The 16799-nt window shown below is 39.6% G+C and overlaps 1 protein-coding gene across 1 annotated transcript in view; it reads left to right on the top strand.

Moving 5' to 3' along the window:
- Window positions 1–16799, top strand: part of SYNE1 (spectrin repeat containing nuclear envelope protein 1) — a gene marked incomplete at its 5' end in the record, with an annotated part of 439816 nt that overhangs the window by 249973 nt on the left and 173044 nt on the right. The window contains 11 exons of the mRNA XM_079147948.1: window positions 47–364; window positions 1874–2029; window positions 2187–2357; window positions 2955–3281; window positions 4521–4673; window positions 5060–5227; window positions 6876–7052; window positions 9015–9161; window positions 12960–13085; window positions 14329–14505; window positions 15578–15843. Of these exons, the coding sequence (XP_079004074.1) occupies window positions 47–364; window positions 1874–2029; window positions 2187–2357; window positions 2955–3281; window positions 4521–4673; window positions 5060–5227; window positions 6876–7052; window positions 9015–9161; window positions 12960–13085; window positions 14329–14505; window positions 15578–15843 (2186 nt within the window). The remainder of the gene's footprint in view (window positions 1–46; window positions 365–1873; window positions 2030–2186; window positions 2358–2954; window positions 3282–4520; window positions 4674–5059; window positions 5228–6875; window positions 7053–9014; window positions 9162–12959; window positions 13086–14328; window positions 14506–15577; window positions 15844–16799) is intronic.

Below are 16799 nucleotides of genomic sequence, written 5' to 3' on the forward strand. Positions count from 1 at the left end.
GTGTGAGATATGAGTGATGAGTGACAGCCATATCTTTGGTCCTCAGGAGCTACAGGTGCACTGTGCAGAGGGACAGGCACTGCTGAATTCCGTGCTGCACACCAGAGAGGACGTGATCCCATCAGGCATCCCCCAGGCAGAGGACCGGGCACTGGAGTCGCTCCGGCAAGACTGGCAGGCTTACCAGCACAGACTGTCTGAGACCCGGATGCAGTTCAACAACGTAGTGAACAAACTGAGGCTGATGGAGCAGAAGTTCCAGCAAGTTGATGAATGGCTGAAAAAAATGGAGGAGAAAGTGAGCCTCAGGACTGGGCGTCAGTCTAACCGAGCAACCAAGGAGCTACAATTACATCAGATGAAGGTGGGACTCGTGGAAGTTTCTCATCCTTGTCAAATCAGCAGTTATCTTGCAAACTTTGTTCCGTTAAAATATTTAGCAACTGTTTGTCCAGGGCTTAGAGGTCACAAAATTAATTTCTGCTTAACTAGTTATTTAAAATAAAGGGCCATTCTTCTACCAGTTATTTTGTAGATTAGTCTTTGATAGAATATAATTTGATAGAAATATTTTGGATTTTCTTCCCATATATTCTTTCCTTGCTTTGTAAAAGTACATAAATGATAGTAAGATGATCATTTCAGGTTTTGTTTCTAATATGAGATTGTTCCAATATGGTATATTAATACTTTAAAATTAGTCTTATTCTAATTTTTATGCTACTTCCATGCTCACATCTAAAATAATGCATATGCCTTGGGATTTTTTTCCATGATTCACCATTTTTAAAACTGAGGTAGATACAAGAGAAGATGTAAAACACATATATCACTTTGCTTTTTAAAAATCATTTGAACTAGTATGGAGATTCCTTAAAAGACTAGAAATGGAACCATCATATGACCTGCTGTCCCACTTTTTGATATTTATCCTGAAGAAATAAAATCAGCACACTATAGTGAAACATGCATATCAATGTTTATAGCAGCACAAATCACGACAGCCAAGTTACAGAACCATTCTAGGTGCCCGTCCACAGATGAATGGATGAAGAAAATGTGTTATGTAGGCACAATGGAGTTTTACTCAGCCATAAAGAAGAATGAAATTATGGCATTGCCAGCAAATGAATGGAGACACAGAAGACCATGCTAAGTGAAATGAGTCCAACTCATAAAGTCAAGGGTTGAGTGTCTTTTCTCATATGCAGAAGCTAGAGAAAAATAAGGGAAGGGAAAAGAGCTGGAGGAGCCTAGGAAAATAGAAAGGAGTTCAGTGGAGCAAAGGAAAGGGATAGAGGAAGAGAGAGAAGGATGGGGAAAAGGAAGAACTTCAGAATAAAAGTGATCACATTATGCTATGGATGTGTGTGAATACACCACAATGAACTTCACCTTTCTGCATATATAGAGCACCAACTTTAAAAAGTTATAAGTTAATAGAAGGAAGACCAATAGAGCAGAGTAAGGGAAACAGGGTGGGGAAAGGGAAGAGACAAGGGTAAGAGGAAGCACTGGGGACTGAAATGGAGTGAATTATATTCTAGGCACATATGATTATTTTTAAATGAACCTCCAATATTATATATGACTAAAATATAGTAATAAAAATGTTTTAAGAAGAGTGCAAAAAAGGTTTTTGAACTGAGGTATGATACATGCAGAGAAGTACCCAAACTTAGAAGCATACAGTTTTTAATTACATCTTTGCAAAACAATTGTTCACTAAGATTATATGACACGTTCTCAAAGCTATGTCTTGCAGTATATTCTAAACACATGCCGAAATCATGCTTTATCAAGAAGATACACATAGGATTGGTCAACAAAAGGAGGGGGTGATTCTTTCCCTCTGCCTCTTTGGTCATTTCAGAAGTGGCACGATGAGGTGGCAGCACACAGGGATGAGGTGGAGGAAGTAGGCGCCCGAGCACAGGAGATCCTGGACGAGAGCCACGTGAACAGCAGGATGGGCTGCCAGGCCACACAGCTCACCTCCAGATACCAGGCCCTGCTCCTCCAAGTGCTGGTCAGTGCCTCCTCCACCACCCCAGAGGCGCCAGCCAGCCTCACAGCCCAGCTGGCCTTCCCCTCCTGAGCCTCCATCCAGTGAGATGCACGTTGATCCGCAGAGGCCCTGACCCCCGTCTTTCATTTGTGGTTCAATTTTCTCTTTTCTTTCCCAGGAACAAATAAACTTCCTGGAAGAAGAGATCCAGAGTTTGGAGGAATCAGAATTCTCTCTCAGTTCCTATTCTGATTGGTATGGCTCTACTCATAAAAACTTCAAGAATGTGGCTACTAAAATTGATAAAGTAGATAAAGCCATGATGGGGAAGAAATTGAAGACCTTGGAGGTAGGCACGCATCCTTTAGGTTTGTCTCTGGTTTACCTTTCTCCCACCACCTGCTGCCCTATTCCCCTGTGTCGATGTTGGAAATGTGTTCAGACTGACCCCACGTGGTTGGTGACCCTTGAGTCTTCATTTCACTCCAAGTACAAGGTTATATGCTCTTTAAACCAAAAGCTGGCTTTTAGGTATTTGTGATATGTTGTCATCTAAATGACATATACATGACCACCCACAATGTCTTAAACTAAATTCCAGTTTGGCACTTGAAAATTAAGAGAGAAAAATATTGATCTCAAATTCATGAACTGCTGCCTTAACAAAGAGTTTTAACCCAGACCTCTGGGGAGGCTGCTGAGAATAACGGCACCCTCAAGTGTTTTTAAAGTCTCTGATTCAGATATGATACATTGATCAAGACTTTAAAAACCTCTGTTAAAATAAAGAAAAGAGATTTCTGATTCCTGAAAGCTCAGACCTAGAAATAAACTTTAGAAATTTATTTTAAGGGGATATAGGTGACCAAAAATGGAACTCAAAAGCCTTTTAAGAGGAAAGAAACAAGACTGACTATATTTGCTTCCTATTCACTGTCTTTCACAGGTTTTGTTAAAGGACATGGAGAAAGGTCACAGTTTGCTAAAATCAGCCCGAGAAAAAGGAGAGAGGGCTGCTAAGTACCTGGAGAACGGCGAGGCAGAAACATTAAGAAGAGAGATCCATGGCCACGTGGAGCAGTTGAAGGAACTGACCAGCACTGTCCGGAAGGAGCACATGACACTGGAGAAAGGTCTTCACCTAGCAAAGGAATTCTCAGATAAATGCAAAGCACTGGCCCGGTGGACCGCAGAATACCAGGAAGTCCTACGCGTTCCTCAAGAGCCCAAAATGGAATTATATGAGAAGAAAGCTCAGCTCTCTAAATACAAGGTAGTGCCTGGCTGCCATGGGCAGATGTGGGTGGGGGGCATGCAGGTCCCAATGGCAGGGAGGCATTTCCAGGTGTGCGTCTCCCAGATGGGTGCTAAAAGCATTCCTGACTGGAATGTTCCACTGGTGGCCAGTGATGCCATTGCGGTCAGTTTATTTAACTAAATACTGTGCCCTGGAGCTACCCAAAAGTTTTTATCAATCAGTTTATTGATTATGACAATCAATAGATGGAGACTTTTTCTAATAGTGTGACCCAGGTATATGAATCCTCCAGATAAATCTGCTGACACCAGGACCCTGTACCTATAGATTTAATCTGTCCCCTGTAAAGGCTTTTATTCATCCTTTGATACCCAAAGCCTGGAAGTCGGCCTGTGGTAAATTGAAAATGAGGTATATTTTTAAAAAATAAGTTCTACCTAACCGACTGTAGCTAAACACCTCGTAAATTTTTGAAAAAATATGTGATATAAATACAGATATTTCATCTGCTCAGATTTTTGGAGCAAAAAATTACAAAGCTTGTGTGTAAATACTTTGTGTTTTTAAAGACCTGAAGATTTAGTGATGATCTGTAAGAATTACAGTGTTGTTACCTTAGCACCAAGCTTTGGAAGCTTATGCGAACATCTCCAACCAATATGTCTATTTCTATGCTGAACTCCCTGTCAAGCCTGGCAGCTTCTCTTTGAAGACACCATGTAAGAACCGCAGCCCTGCTTCCTCCCCCACCCCCACACCAAATCCCTGATACGTTTAAATAGCACTTTTGGTCTGTCTCTCAAAGGTTGAGGCTGCAATCTATCTCCATAATGCCACATCCAAACTAAGCTGGAACTGACTTTGTGACCTCGAAATCAAAAGAAAGTGGGTCTCACTCCATTTTATGTTTTGTTTTCTTTTGTAATTTTTTTTTTTCTTTGCTGAAAGGAATGAAGCAGAAACAAAAAGAATAGAAATAATATTAAATTTAGCCAAATGTAATTCTTTTCTGTGCTTTCTTCTCCACCTTTGAGGGGCTGTCTGATGTCCTGCTCTCCCTCCGCACCCTGTTTTAAAACTCTGTTAGCCCTGATCCGCCATTCTGTCTTTGATGACTTAGACTTCCTATTCATAATGTAGATACCAGGTCTTCCTCTGAGGTGGGTCATGTCAAGCAGGCTGCAGGCATGTATGTATATCCATCTTGTGCACATGAGTGAACTGGCTCTGGTTTTCCTTTCTTTTTGGTTCAAGTCCCTGCAACAAATGGTGCTGTCCCATGAACCATCAGTCAACTCGGTGAGAGAGAAAGGCGAAGCTCTTCTGGAACTGGTGCACGATGTTACCTTAAAGGACAAAATAGATAAACTTCAAGGTGATTACCAGGAACTCTGCAGCATGGGAAAGGTAAGAGGAGATCAGGGATTCAATAATGGTGTGTACTTCCCAAAATGTGAGCCTTAGCTCCTTTCTCTCTGTCAGATTTAAGAACCAGTATAGGTAGGAATTTTTCTTTTGTCAGATGAGCATTTAAATGGCGTAATGGCTATTTATTTTTCCCTTTCCTGGTAGTTTTCTTTTTGCTTATTTATTTATTGTTTTGGAGCTGGGAATGGAACCCAGGGCCTTTCATATGTTAAACAGGAACTCTATCATCGAGCTACATCCCAGCTCCATTCCTAGTCTTTTTCTGATATAATTGGCTCTGCCAACCCTATGAGTTGCCCTGGGCTTTTTGAAATACAAAACCGTTTTGCTTGGAAGTCATCTCTAATGGGCACTTGGTTTCATAGGATCATGTCCTCAATCTGGAGGCGAAAGTCAGAGACCATGAAGACTACAACAGTGAGCTCCAGGAGGTAGAAAAGTGGCTGCTGCAGATGTCTGGCAGGTTGGTGGCACCTGACCTTCTGGAGACCAGCAGCCTGGAGACAATCACCCAGCAACTGGCCCACCACAAGGTACACCTGTTGTCTGAAGAGCTGACCACAGGACACTTAACCACCCTGCCTGTGTGTGTGTGTGTGTGTGTGTGTGTGGGTATACTCATGTGTGCATGCATGTACATACAGGTATAGCACTGGATTATGACTGTACCTAAAGAATCAAGTCTGAGTCTGACTCTTGAGAACAGTTGGACTTGATACTCAGCTGAATCAATGAAAATTAAATCCTGTCACTCAACTTCTGACCCAATTGTTGAAAAGACAGTGATATTTCCAGCTTATCTCATAATTGCTGAAGTAGTCACTAGAGATGATGCTCAGGAAAGCATTTTGTGAACCACAAAGTACAACACTGAAGTGAGGTATTCTTACCATTATTAATATGCATTTCAGTAATTACATGTACGGGGTGGCATGTGGTCACAATTTTATGGAACAACTTATTGGTGATCTTAATGGTGATCTGATTTAAGCCATGATGTAGTCAACACCTGGCAATGTGCCCTAGGAAAGCCAGTTAACCTCTCTGGGCTTTAGCGTTCCTATTAAAAGAAGAGGTTTGTTGAACAAATATGAATAGAAGAGCAATTACTGTCCATGATATATTCCATTAGGCACGCAGAGGTCTGGCCTGGTAGATGATTGATCTCTTCAGCAGCCTCATGAGGCAGTAGTTTTGTTCCAACTTGGTTCTTCTCAGTCAGGTGTATGCAATCCAGACCCAGCACTGCTGAGGGACCCCTGAAGTTTCCCTTAGGTATATTAATGTGTCAACCCAGGCAAGCCTATGTTGGAATGTGTCACTTGTCTTTATCTTTGTATAGCTGGGTAAGGAAATTAAAACCTGATTTGAAAAAGTTGACTCCTCATTCCCAAATGATCTATGAGAATGTTCACTAGAGAATACATGTGAGTACAATGGTGTGAGCTAGATCCAAGAGAGCTTTGCCTGAAGCTGGGGGGCTCTGCCAGTGACTACTGTGTTACCTTGAGTGTGTTATGTACAGTCTCTGTGCTTCAGTCTCCCATTTGTATGACAATAACAATACACATTTATTGGGGCTTATACATAATTCTGGGACTATAAGAAGTACTGAATAAATGGTAAGTATAAGTCAATTTTTATTAATATAAATATTAGATGCAAGTTAGATACTATGTAAGTTAATTATTAAATAATTATAGATATTAGATTATTAAATAAACTAGGTTAAATAAGGGCTGGGGATGTAGCTCAGTGGTAGGGCATTTGCCTAGCATATGTGAGGTTCTTGGTTCAATCCCCAGTACCAAAAAAAAAATAGATTAAATACTAATTAGATTGTTTTAGATAAAACTTATACAAGAATTATAATTGGTAGATTTGACAAATATATGGATCTCCTGTTATCTGTTAACAATACTGTGGAACAGATCTCTCTGGGACCAGCCATGAACATACTCTAGTCCCTAAATTACTTCTTCATTCCCTACGGAAGTATCCCTACAAAAATATATGTGCTTTTTCTATTATTTGTTAATATGTAACCAAGATAATTGCAATACTCTTTCAAAAACTTTATTAGATAATGAAATTAGTGACCATAAACTTTCTTTTGATGAACAGTTTGTTTCAAAGTAAAACTAAAATTATTAGAGTTTTATATTTGTTTCATTGTTGCAGGCAATGATGGAAGAAATCGCTGGTTTTGAAGAGCGTTTGGACAATCTTAAAATTAAAGGTGACACTTTGATCAGCCAATGTGCAGACCACCTGCAAGCGAAGCTGAAACAGAATGTGCGTGCTCACCTGCAGGGTACAAGAGATAGCTACTCAGCAATCTGCAGCACAGCACAGCGGGTGAGCACCACAGAACGTTCTAGGACAGTGACAAATTATGGAGAAGGGATGTGTAGCATACTGGTTTTCACAAATAGAATTGATGCCCAAGTCCTTGGGAAAGTGTTGGTGTGTTGCCAGACAGGAAATAAGAGGACAGTTTTCACAATATCTGTGTGAAAATTAACATCATATATTTAATCAATATTACTAACTGGTGAATTTCAGACATTCAGTTTTATACAATCCCTTTATTCCAATAATCACAAAAAACTTCTTGAGAATTCTTTTGATTTTGTTTACCTGCACACATCAAAACTTCCTTCTAACTTGCAATTTATTCTGTAACCCTATAATAAATATATTTCATAATTTTCACAATCATTTTTTGTGGTTCTACGAAGCCTGGGTTCTGCTCTAATACTAATATTGTTATGCATTAGTTTAGAAATTGAGAAAGGGAGTATCAGGTTTGAGTTATATTTTCATGGGTGCATTTTCTCTAAAACACAGTCCTCAATGTTCTAGAAATGCATTTAAGATGGGATGGAATTGTTCTTCTAATAAAAGCTTAGTATAATAAGTAAATTGCTTTCTACTATTTAAAAATTTTTAAATGGTGCTACAAAGATGTTTTTACAAATTTTCTAAGGCTTTCCATGTGCGTTTACTACTGGGTTAGCCAGTAAGAACTGGTGAGATAGAAAGATAGGGGAAATGATCTGTGTTCATCATGATAAAAAAAAAAAAAGGAAAAAAAAGGTCCTAGTTATATTAACTTCCAAGACTTTCAAAAAGTTAGGAGCCAGAGAGGGTAATTGCAAATGGACAGAGTGGAGAAAGGAGAGAGAAGGAAGAGGTGAGAGGAGGGTAGTGGAGCTCATTCACTCACTCATTCTGCAGGGACACCCAGCCCTGACTTCACAGCAGGCATTTTCTTTGCATTAGGGATACAACTTTAGTTTTCAAAAAACACTGGTAATTGTTGGAAAGACAAACCTAATTTTTAAAAAATGTAAAAAAGCCAATAAACCTCTAAGAACATAGTCAACTCCGGACTCTGTAATTAGAGTTTGAAAAGATGACAGAGTACATGGCACCTGTCCTTTTAATTTCTGTTTAGAATAAGTATACATAAGGGACAGACTCAGTGTCAGATGAAAATGATGGATTTAACAGATGTCAGAGAAAATGGCAATCAGTTATTAGTTCTGTTGTATCAATAATGAAAAAAATGCTGGTCTAAGTTCATTTTTTATTTTCTTTTTTCCTTTTCTTTTTTAATAGAATAGTTTTCTCAGAAATCATAAGTATATTTCATCTTGATCTCAAGGATAAATATATAGAATCATTTACCAATGTCTTTTTGAATGAAGTGAAATCTGGTTAAATGGTTATGGATTGATTAATTAGACAAAGTAGGAATTAATGAATTATTCTGGATTATTGTGGTTCTAGAACATAACCTCTAAGACAAAATGAGGGCATAAAACCACCTCCTCTCCTATGTTATAATTTAGTTCCAATTTGACCCTATCCCTATGTCAGAAGGATTGCATGATGAAAAATATTTTTTATTTTTTCTTAGATATTTTAATGTTTACTTTTAGTTCCTAGCTTAAACAAACAGTGTGATAGTTATACCATAAGGAGAAAGCTGAAGAAAGCCCCGACTTGTGTCGATGACAGTTTACTTCAGTGACTTTGTGCATTCTAACACATTTGCATACTTACATGGACACTGCCCATGTGGTCTCCCCCTAATTAACACATTACATTGTGATTTGTGGATTGAGAAATTAAAAACTGGGGTGTCTATTCTATTTTGAAGCATTTTAGAATATACACAACTCACTTCAGAGATGCATGTGGTATTCAGGAGTGCTGAGCAGCAAATGAAGGTCGGTTCGTGGACATCATTTAATTCCAAGGATGTTAGAACATAGAGAGCAGCACTCACACCCCACGTGACTGTTGTTTCAGGTCTACCGAAGTTTGGAACATGAACTTCAGAAGCACGTCAGCCGGCAGGACACCCTGCAGCAGTGCCAGGCCTGGCTTTCTGCAGTCCAGCCAGACTTGAAGCCCAGCCCGCAGCCACCTCTTAGCAGGACTGAAGCCGTTAAGCAGGTAGTAGACTCTGCAGGTTTGTTATTCTTATGAATTATTCAAACATTCACTCAAAACAGATTAAGTGCCTTTGTGCTGGTGCCAAGGATTATAGAAATACAGATAAGGTATGATTTGGCTCTAGCTGAGTTTATGTTCCAGGCAGGAAGATGGATATAATACTAATGTATGGACCTCACAGAGGAGAGGGTTCTGCAACCAGAGAGCAACTCTAAAACCTGATCTGTGTGGTAACTTACGTCTAAGTCACTTACTTTCACTGAGCCTCAGTTTCCTACTGTGTGAAGTGATGATTATGAGTACAGTCATTTTTCAGTATCTGCAGAGGGTTGATTTCAGGATCCCCATGGATATCAAAATCTGCGACTGCTCAAATCCCTCACATAAAATGGTGTCGTATTTGCATATAACCTACTTACAGCCTCCCGTACATTTCACTTCATCTCTGGATTACTTATAATACCTAATGCAATGGAAATGCTATGTAAATAGTTATTACATGCCATTGTTGAGGAAACAATGACAAGGGAAACAGTCTGTGCATGTTCAGTAAGTACCCAATTTGTTTTTTCCATAGTTTTTGATTTGCAGTTGGTTGAATCTGTGGATGTGGCACCCTCCCACACAAAGGGCCAACTTTATACATATTTCTGAAAGTTACCATGAAATTCAAATGTCATATCAAAAAAGAATGTAAACAGAAAAGCAATGCTAGCTTCTCCCCTGGGATTTTTTTCTTCACATAAACAAGGTGCTTTAGTAAGTGATTACTGAATAAAGAATGAATGGAATGTTAATTGTCGCCATGTGAAAGGAACAGGGGGCAAGCTAAAAATTGTACTGCTGAGAATTCATCAGAATATGGCAGAAATATTTTTAAAGGGTTTTCACTAAGCAGCTTTTCTATGTAGCCTTAACTTTGTGGGAATATATTTTAGAAGAATTTTGTCATAAAGGTTATTGCTTCCAGATATGAATTAATGATCTTAAATAATTTAATTTTCTTACTGCTTACTGAGATTTATATAATACATTTATTCATTTAATCCCCACAGAGAACACATCTATTAAATTCATCCCCAAAGTATTCTTTCTGACTTAAATGATTTACATTATTTAAGTCATGAAATGTTCACATAAGTTCACCTATTATACTTTATAAAGAGTGGTATCAGGAAGAATGAAACATGTCTTTTTTTGAGTCAAGGAAAATGACTTAAGGACTATATTCTGATTTTTTTTCACTAGTCTGAGAGCTTTCTTGAGTCATTCCTTGTCTTGTGGCTCTTTATTACCAATGTATTTTTATTCAGAACAATCCAGAACAAAGCTTAATCTTTCTCCTTTGTTATCAAAACAGAAATAAAAGGGGTAAAAATAGATATTAATCCCAATAAGTTTTTGGTAGAACAGGACAAGATTCATTCTACTTTCTAGCATCAATTACAACCACGGGTAGATACTGATCCTTTCTGGATTCCAGCTAATGTGGCCCCTCGGTGCACCACCCCTGCCTACAGCCTCTCAAAATGGTTTGCCCCTCTCTTGAAAGCAGCTGGGGAAGGAAAGCAGAGGTGGTGGAGACACATCTGGATCTCAGATGCACTAACTGCGAAGAAGGGATTGTTTCATTTTGTTTCTGGGGCACAGTCTTTGTTCTGTTGCAATTAGTATTTCCCTGGACAGCTACTGTGTTCATGAAAAACGAGCAGGCTCTTAGTGGTTGGCCAGCGTACCTGGGTGACAAGATTGCCGCTACTCAGGACTTCAAGCACAGGCAGCCTGGCCCGCAGCCTTTGGTAGCATCACAATGGCCATGGCCCAGGATGCATTCGCCTCCCTAGCACGCCTCTGGGTAAAAGCCTCCATGAAGTGACAACACACTCCACATGACAAGAGAATGACACATGACTTGATTCCATTCAGTGTCATGTGATTTAATACGGCATTAAATGTGAGTTGGGGGATGGGGAAAAGTACGATCAAATGAACCTTTGAAGTTAATTTTAGTAAAATTCCTTTGCAACAGTTTCATCACTGATAATTCATGTCCCGTGTCCAGTGCTCTTGGAATTAGGTCAACTATATAAATCTCAGAACAAACCATTATTCCTTTAAATTAAACATATTTATAAAAATAAAATCCTGACATCTTATACTCTTCTCATTTGCAAAAGTTGCTGGGGACACATAACTATCCCTGGGTCATAGGTTCATGATGTGCACGCTGGTTAGTGACTGATGATAGTCCCTGGAAGTGAAGGTGCTACTTCTGACTTAATGGAAATAGATTCGTGTTTGTTTTACCTCCATGAGAGTGGTCTCTTCAGGGAGTTCTTGGTATGCGAAAGAAAAGATACTGAGATAAGAATAAAAAAATCAGGCCCATTTTTGACATCTTGGATTTGGAAAACCATCTAACGTTTCTCTTACAGGCTTTATGCCATACAACCTGTGGTCACTCTTGCTTTGCTTCCTTCTCCCTATTTATGGAGTGACCAAGAGTCGCTTCTCACCACCTCAGCCCCCACCATCACCTCATGGCCTATGATAGGCTGGTCATATAAGTTGTTTTATAATAAAAAGTCCTCTTTTCTTAATCCAGGAGAACTAGAGCAGTGGTTCCTGACTTGGGGGAGGTGGTGCTTTGCTCCCAGGGGACATTCAGCAATGATGGAACACATTTTCAGTGACAACAATTGGAAGTAGTGGGGGTGCTACCGCCATGTAGTTGGTAGAAGCCACAGATGCTGTTGAACATCCTGCCATGTACAGGGTGCTACCACAAGGTAGTTGACCTCACATGTCAATAGTTCCAAGGTCAAGAACCAGGCTTCTGGCCTAGAGGCATGAACCTAGAAAACTGGGATGTATGGTAAACTCCTAAGATGTCCTCCTTTACTTGGCCCTTGCCTGCCTCCCTGACCTCTGCTCCTGCCTGTTAACTCTGCTCCAGCCTCAGGGCTTTGCATTTGCTGCCCCGCTGCCTGGAATGTTCCTTCCTTGTGGTATGGCTTATGCACGGGGGTCCATTTCCCGGAGGTGAGCCCTGGGCGAAGGAGCGCGCTTCCTTCTTGCACTGATTCCCCTCACCACCTTAACAGTTCTACCTGGTGTTCAGCATCACCAAAGATGGCAGGATATGTTTGTTTGTTTGCATATGACGTCTCTCTCAGACTGCAAGTTCTATGAGAGCAAGGGCTGTGTTTCGTGGACTGCTTCATTGCCCAGTGTTTAAAATACAGCCTGCCTTGACTCTGAGCATCTGCAAAGAACACATTTGTCTGTGCTTCCATGAAGAGATTAAAGATCCACCTGCAGAAGCCTGCTTTGGGCTCATAGAAATGAAAGAATAGGTGACAAACTTCCTGAAGAGAAAAGAATCCAGTCTGTGTTTTTGCTTCCAAACTCACTCTGCTCATGGTCTTGTCCTCAAGATATGTCAAAGCATGTTCAGTAGCAGACGAGAGCAGGTTATGCCTTCTTTCTCTGAAATGCCAAATAAGTGTGAAAGTGAGCAGAGAACCTGGATAAATTGAAGTTGTGTCTGGCTCTCCCCCTTTCCTAGACCACTCGGACATCTCAAATTACAATGAGAAACAGCTGGTGGACAAATAGACCAGTCAATGTGTTTGAATTCTCTCCTGTGAGCCCCTAACACATATCATGGCAATAGTGAAAACACTGAGCATAGCAAGATTCGTTTCGAAATGTCAATTAAACATTAGCAGTGATTCAAATATTTGCTCCCTAAAGAGTGCACACATCTGTTCCACCCTGACAGCTGCCTTTTTGCAGGTCAAACACTTCAGAGCTTTGCAAGAACAGGCGAGGACCTACTTGGATCTCCTTTGCTCCATGTGTGACTTGTCCAACTCTTCAGTGAAAAGCGCAGCAAAAGACATTCAACAAACAGAGCAAATGGTAACAAAATTAAAATTGCATTGGCTTGTCTATTTTATTACATTCTCTGACTTGAATGATAAATGTGGTTTAAAGAGCATATCTCTTGGGTAACTCTTTGGCGCTCCTATAGACATTATATTAAATAGACATTTCAACTTCAATCAACTCATAGAAATGTAAGCACACTGACCTGAGGACACACAGCTGAACCCGTTGGTTCCATTCAGCTGCTACCTTTAGCCCCTTCTTTCTCTCTACTCCATTCTTTCTCTCTTCCTGTCTTCCCATGCCTTGTGTCCTTTTCTCCTTTCCATCCATTTCTTTAGGTAATACTTAATATGAAGGGCCTCTTGACCCTGGCTTTAATAAATCCGGGATGCCAAAGAGCATGCCATCTGTCACAATCCTTCTGACTTGTTGATAATGGCTATCAGTCGTGTTGAGGATTCTAAAGCTCTGGTCTCAGGGGAAAGTGCTGCCATGAGTTAGCAGTTCCCACCACAGCAGACAGAGGGCAGCACGGAGTCACGTGCTCACCACCAGGGCCCCTGCAGCTGTCAACACCTCCATGCAAAACTTTCAGGAACAACAGGAAAATAAGGCTTGCTTTTTGAACTTATTAAATATTCAGAGAACAATCATATGATCAAAATCAAAAATATCTTAAAACAATAAGTGTTTCATTTTTCGTAGTAAAATTAACCTGTCTTCAAAGTCTTATGAAAGATATATAGCTCATATTTTTAATAGAAATGATTGATTGAAACAAATAATACAATTTCAAAAATCAGCAAAGTGAATCTAAAGAAATATCCGAAACGTTAGCAACTCAGAGTTTTGCAAGGTGGGAAGATGCACAATAAATAATAATATAAATGTTTTCTAGTAAACCTGAATACCAAACTCATGAGTCAAACAGGTGTGTCTACTGAAAGGCCCAAATGTGAAAAACCATTAACACAGCTTTAGAGCTAATAAATTGTTGAAAGTTTCTTGGAGCTTCATAACACTGACTAAAATCATGTAGCATAACTCTTGGTCATTTAAATTTTTAGAAACTCTAAATCTAAAAGAAAATCTGCTTTTCTTAAAGTAACTAAAAAACTGCTTTTGGGGTTTTTCCATGTGTGTACATGCATGCACACACATGCCTGTGTGGCAGGCTCTGCACTCGGACCAGTTGAGGAGTTGCCACTCTGGTTCATTGAACACATGTTCCTATCTATGGCTGCTGACTTGTATAACCCTGTGTTTTCTCGAGATTGAGCAAAGGCTGGTCCAGGCACAGAACTTAACTCAGGGCTGGGAAGAAATCAAGCACCTGAAAGCTGAACTCTGGATTTATCTTCAGGATGCTGATCAGCAACTGCAGAATATGAAGCGGCGGCACTCCGAGCTGGAGCTCAATATTGCACAGAACATGGTTTCCCAAGTAAAGGTGGGAACCGATCCGTCTCCAGAGGAGATTAAGGAGGCCAGGATGGTAGAAAGATGAAATGTATTAAACATGCTCACTTCAGTATGCCTTGGTGTCTGTCGATCCTTAAACATCATTTCAGTGACTTAAGGAATAAGAGAGAAGTCAAGCAGTCTTCCTTTGGTGCCAGGGACAGACAGATCAGAAAGTTGACATTCATAAGTTAGATGAGTGGTGGCACCTGTAATCCCACAACTCTGGAGGCTGAGATGGGAGGATTACATGAGCCCAAGGGTTTGAAGCCAGCCTGGGCAACAGAGTGATATCCGCCCAGCTCAACAAAGAAAGAAAAAAGAAAGAAAGCAAACATTCACATATACTTTCATCAGGAGACATTCACTCTCTACCTTCATCCTGAACTAAGCAGCTGTCATGCAGCCTGCAGAGCCAGAAGGCTCTTTCCACTAAGCAAACAGGAAGCTGAATTTTTTTTATATTTTCATCCTAATATTGCTAAAGCTGTAGGATAATAAATATATCAATTAAAATATAATATAATATCAATGTAATTGATACTATGTATGATTTAAAATATCATAGAACATTGTTATACCATATTCACTTGATTGGAAGGATGAACTTTTCTACGAACTCTAAGACTTATTTTTTCTTGATGTCAATGAGTTATACGTATATTTTACTGGAACATTGCAAATGCAGACAAAAGAATAGGGATCACATAAATTAGATTTCCTTTTTTCCCCCAAAAGTGTGAACTTTTAAAGATTTATAGAAAACTGAGATCTCAGTTCAAAGTAAGATACTTTTCATCTTTAGTGATAAGATTGCTTTACATTAATCAGTTTTTCTTTAAACTTCTCAAAATAACACAATAGAAGAAATTAGCACAGTTACTATGATTCCTATACAATTGGGAATCTGTGTTCACAAAGTGGTAAGGTGCATTTCAGATTTATCTCCAGTTTTTTCATATGAAAGAACTTAAAACTGCTTAGAGTCATCATGTCTACATTGAACTCTGATATTTGGGAGGGTCCATCACACCTTACCTACTTTTTATGGTTTCCTTTAGGATTTCATGAAGCAACTGCGATGCAAAGAGGCATCAGTGGGCGCCATCTTGGACAAGGTGAATAAGTTAACAAAAAACCAGGAGTCTCCAGAACACAAGGAAGTCAGCCACCTGAATGATCAGTGGCTGGATCTGTGCCTTCAGTCTGACAAGCTGTGCTCGCAGAGGGAACAGGACCTTCAGCGGACAAGAGATTACCACGACCGCATGAACATTGTTGAAGCCTTCTTAGAGAAGTTTACCACGGAATGGGATAGCTTGGCCAGGTGACAGGCACTCTCCCTTGGGCCACCGTAATGCTAAATTAGAATTTTCTTAATTTCTGTAAATATTTAAAATGTCTTATTTGCTTTTAACATCATTGTCTACCATTATTGGTATTGGCAAAACATCACTGAGAACCTAACATTGTCATATAGCTATAGACTCACAACTTCCTAGGTTAATATTAATTACTTATGGGCAAAAAAGAAATGTTTTGATGTTCTGAAAACAATATTGCTTTTCTCTGTCACTTCAAAGAATATTCCAAAGACTATTGTAGTCCTCTGTGACCTTATGAAATGTTCTAAGAATATTTCTAGTTTCGTCTAATTACCAGTTGTGAAGATATCATCTGGTGAATTCATGAAGTAAACACTTCTTGAACCTGTGTGCTCCAGAGATTTCTCTTCAAGTCTGTAATCTACATGAGTCAGTCAGGATTGGTTGTATTCTGGAAATTAGTGAACAATCAAAATTCACTTAATTTGTTTCCTTTGAGATTCTGGAGTGATTGAACCTCTCTCAGCCTTTTTGTTTGAAATATAAGAATCTTTCCCACCACACACACTGTTTTGTTATATGAAAACCTTTCTCACAGTTTTTTTGGGGTAATATTAGGGATTGAACCCAGGGATTCTTTTCCCTGACCTACATCCCCAGCCCCTTTTTAATTTTTTATTTAGAGACAGGATCTTACTAAGCTGCTTAGGGTCCCACTAAATTGCTGAGACTGGCTTTGAACTTGGGATTCTCCCGCCTCAGTCTCCCAAGCCATTGGAATTACAGATATAGGTTACCACATCTGGCTCCAACACTTGATCACTATAATTATTAAAATTTAATAACTTGTCAAGATTTGTAAGCTCATTAGAATGAAACTTGCCAATATTATTCTAGATGTCGTTAAATTACTGTGGGGTTTTTATTGTGTGTGTGCTTTCTTATGTACTTTATTGTG

Source organism: Sciurus vulgaris (genome assembly GCF_902686455.1).
Source record: "Sciurus vulgaris genome assembly, chromosome: 7".
NCBI lineage: Eukaryota > Metazoa > Chordata > Mammalia > Rodentia > Sciuridae > Sciurus > Sciurus vulgaris.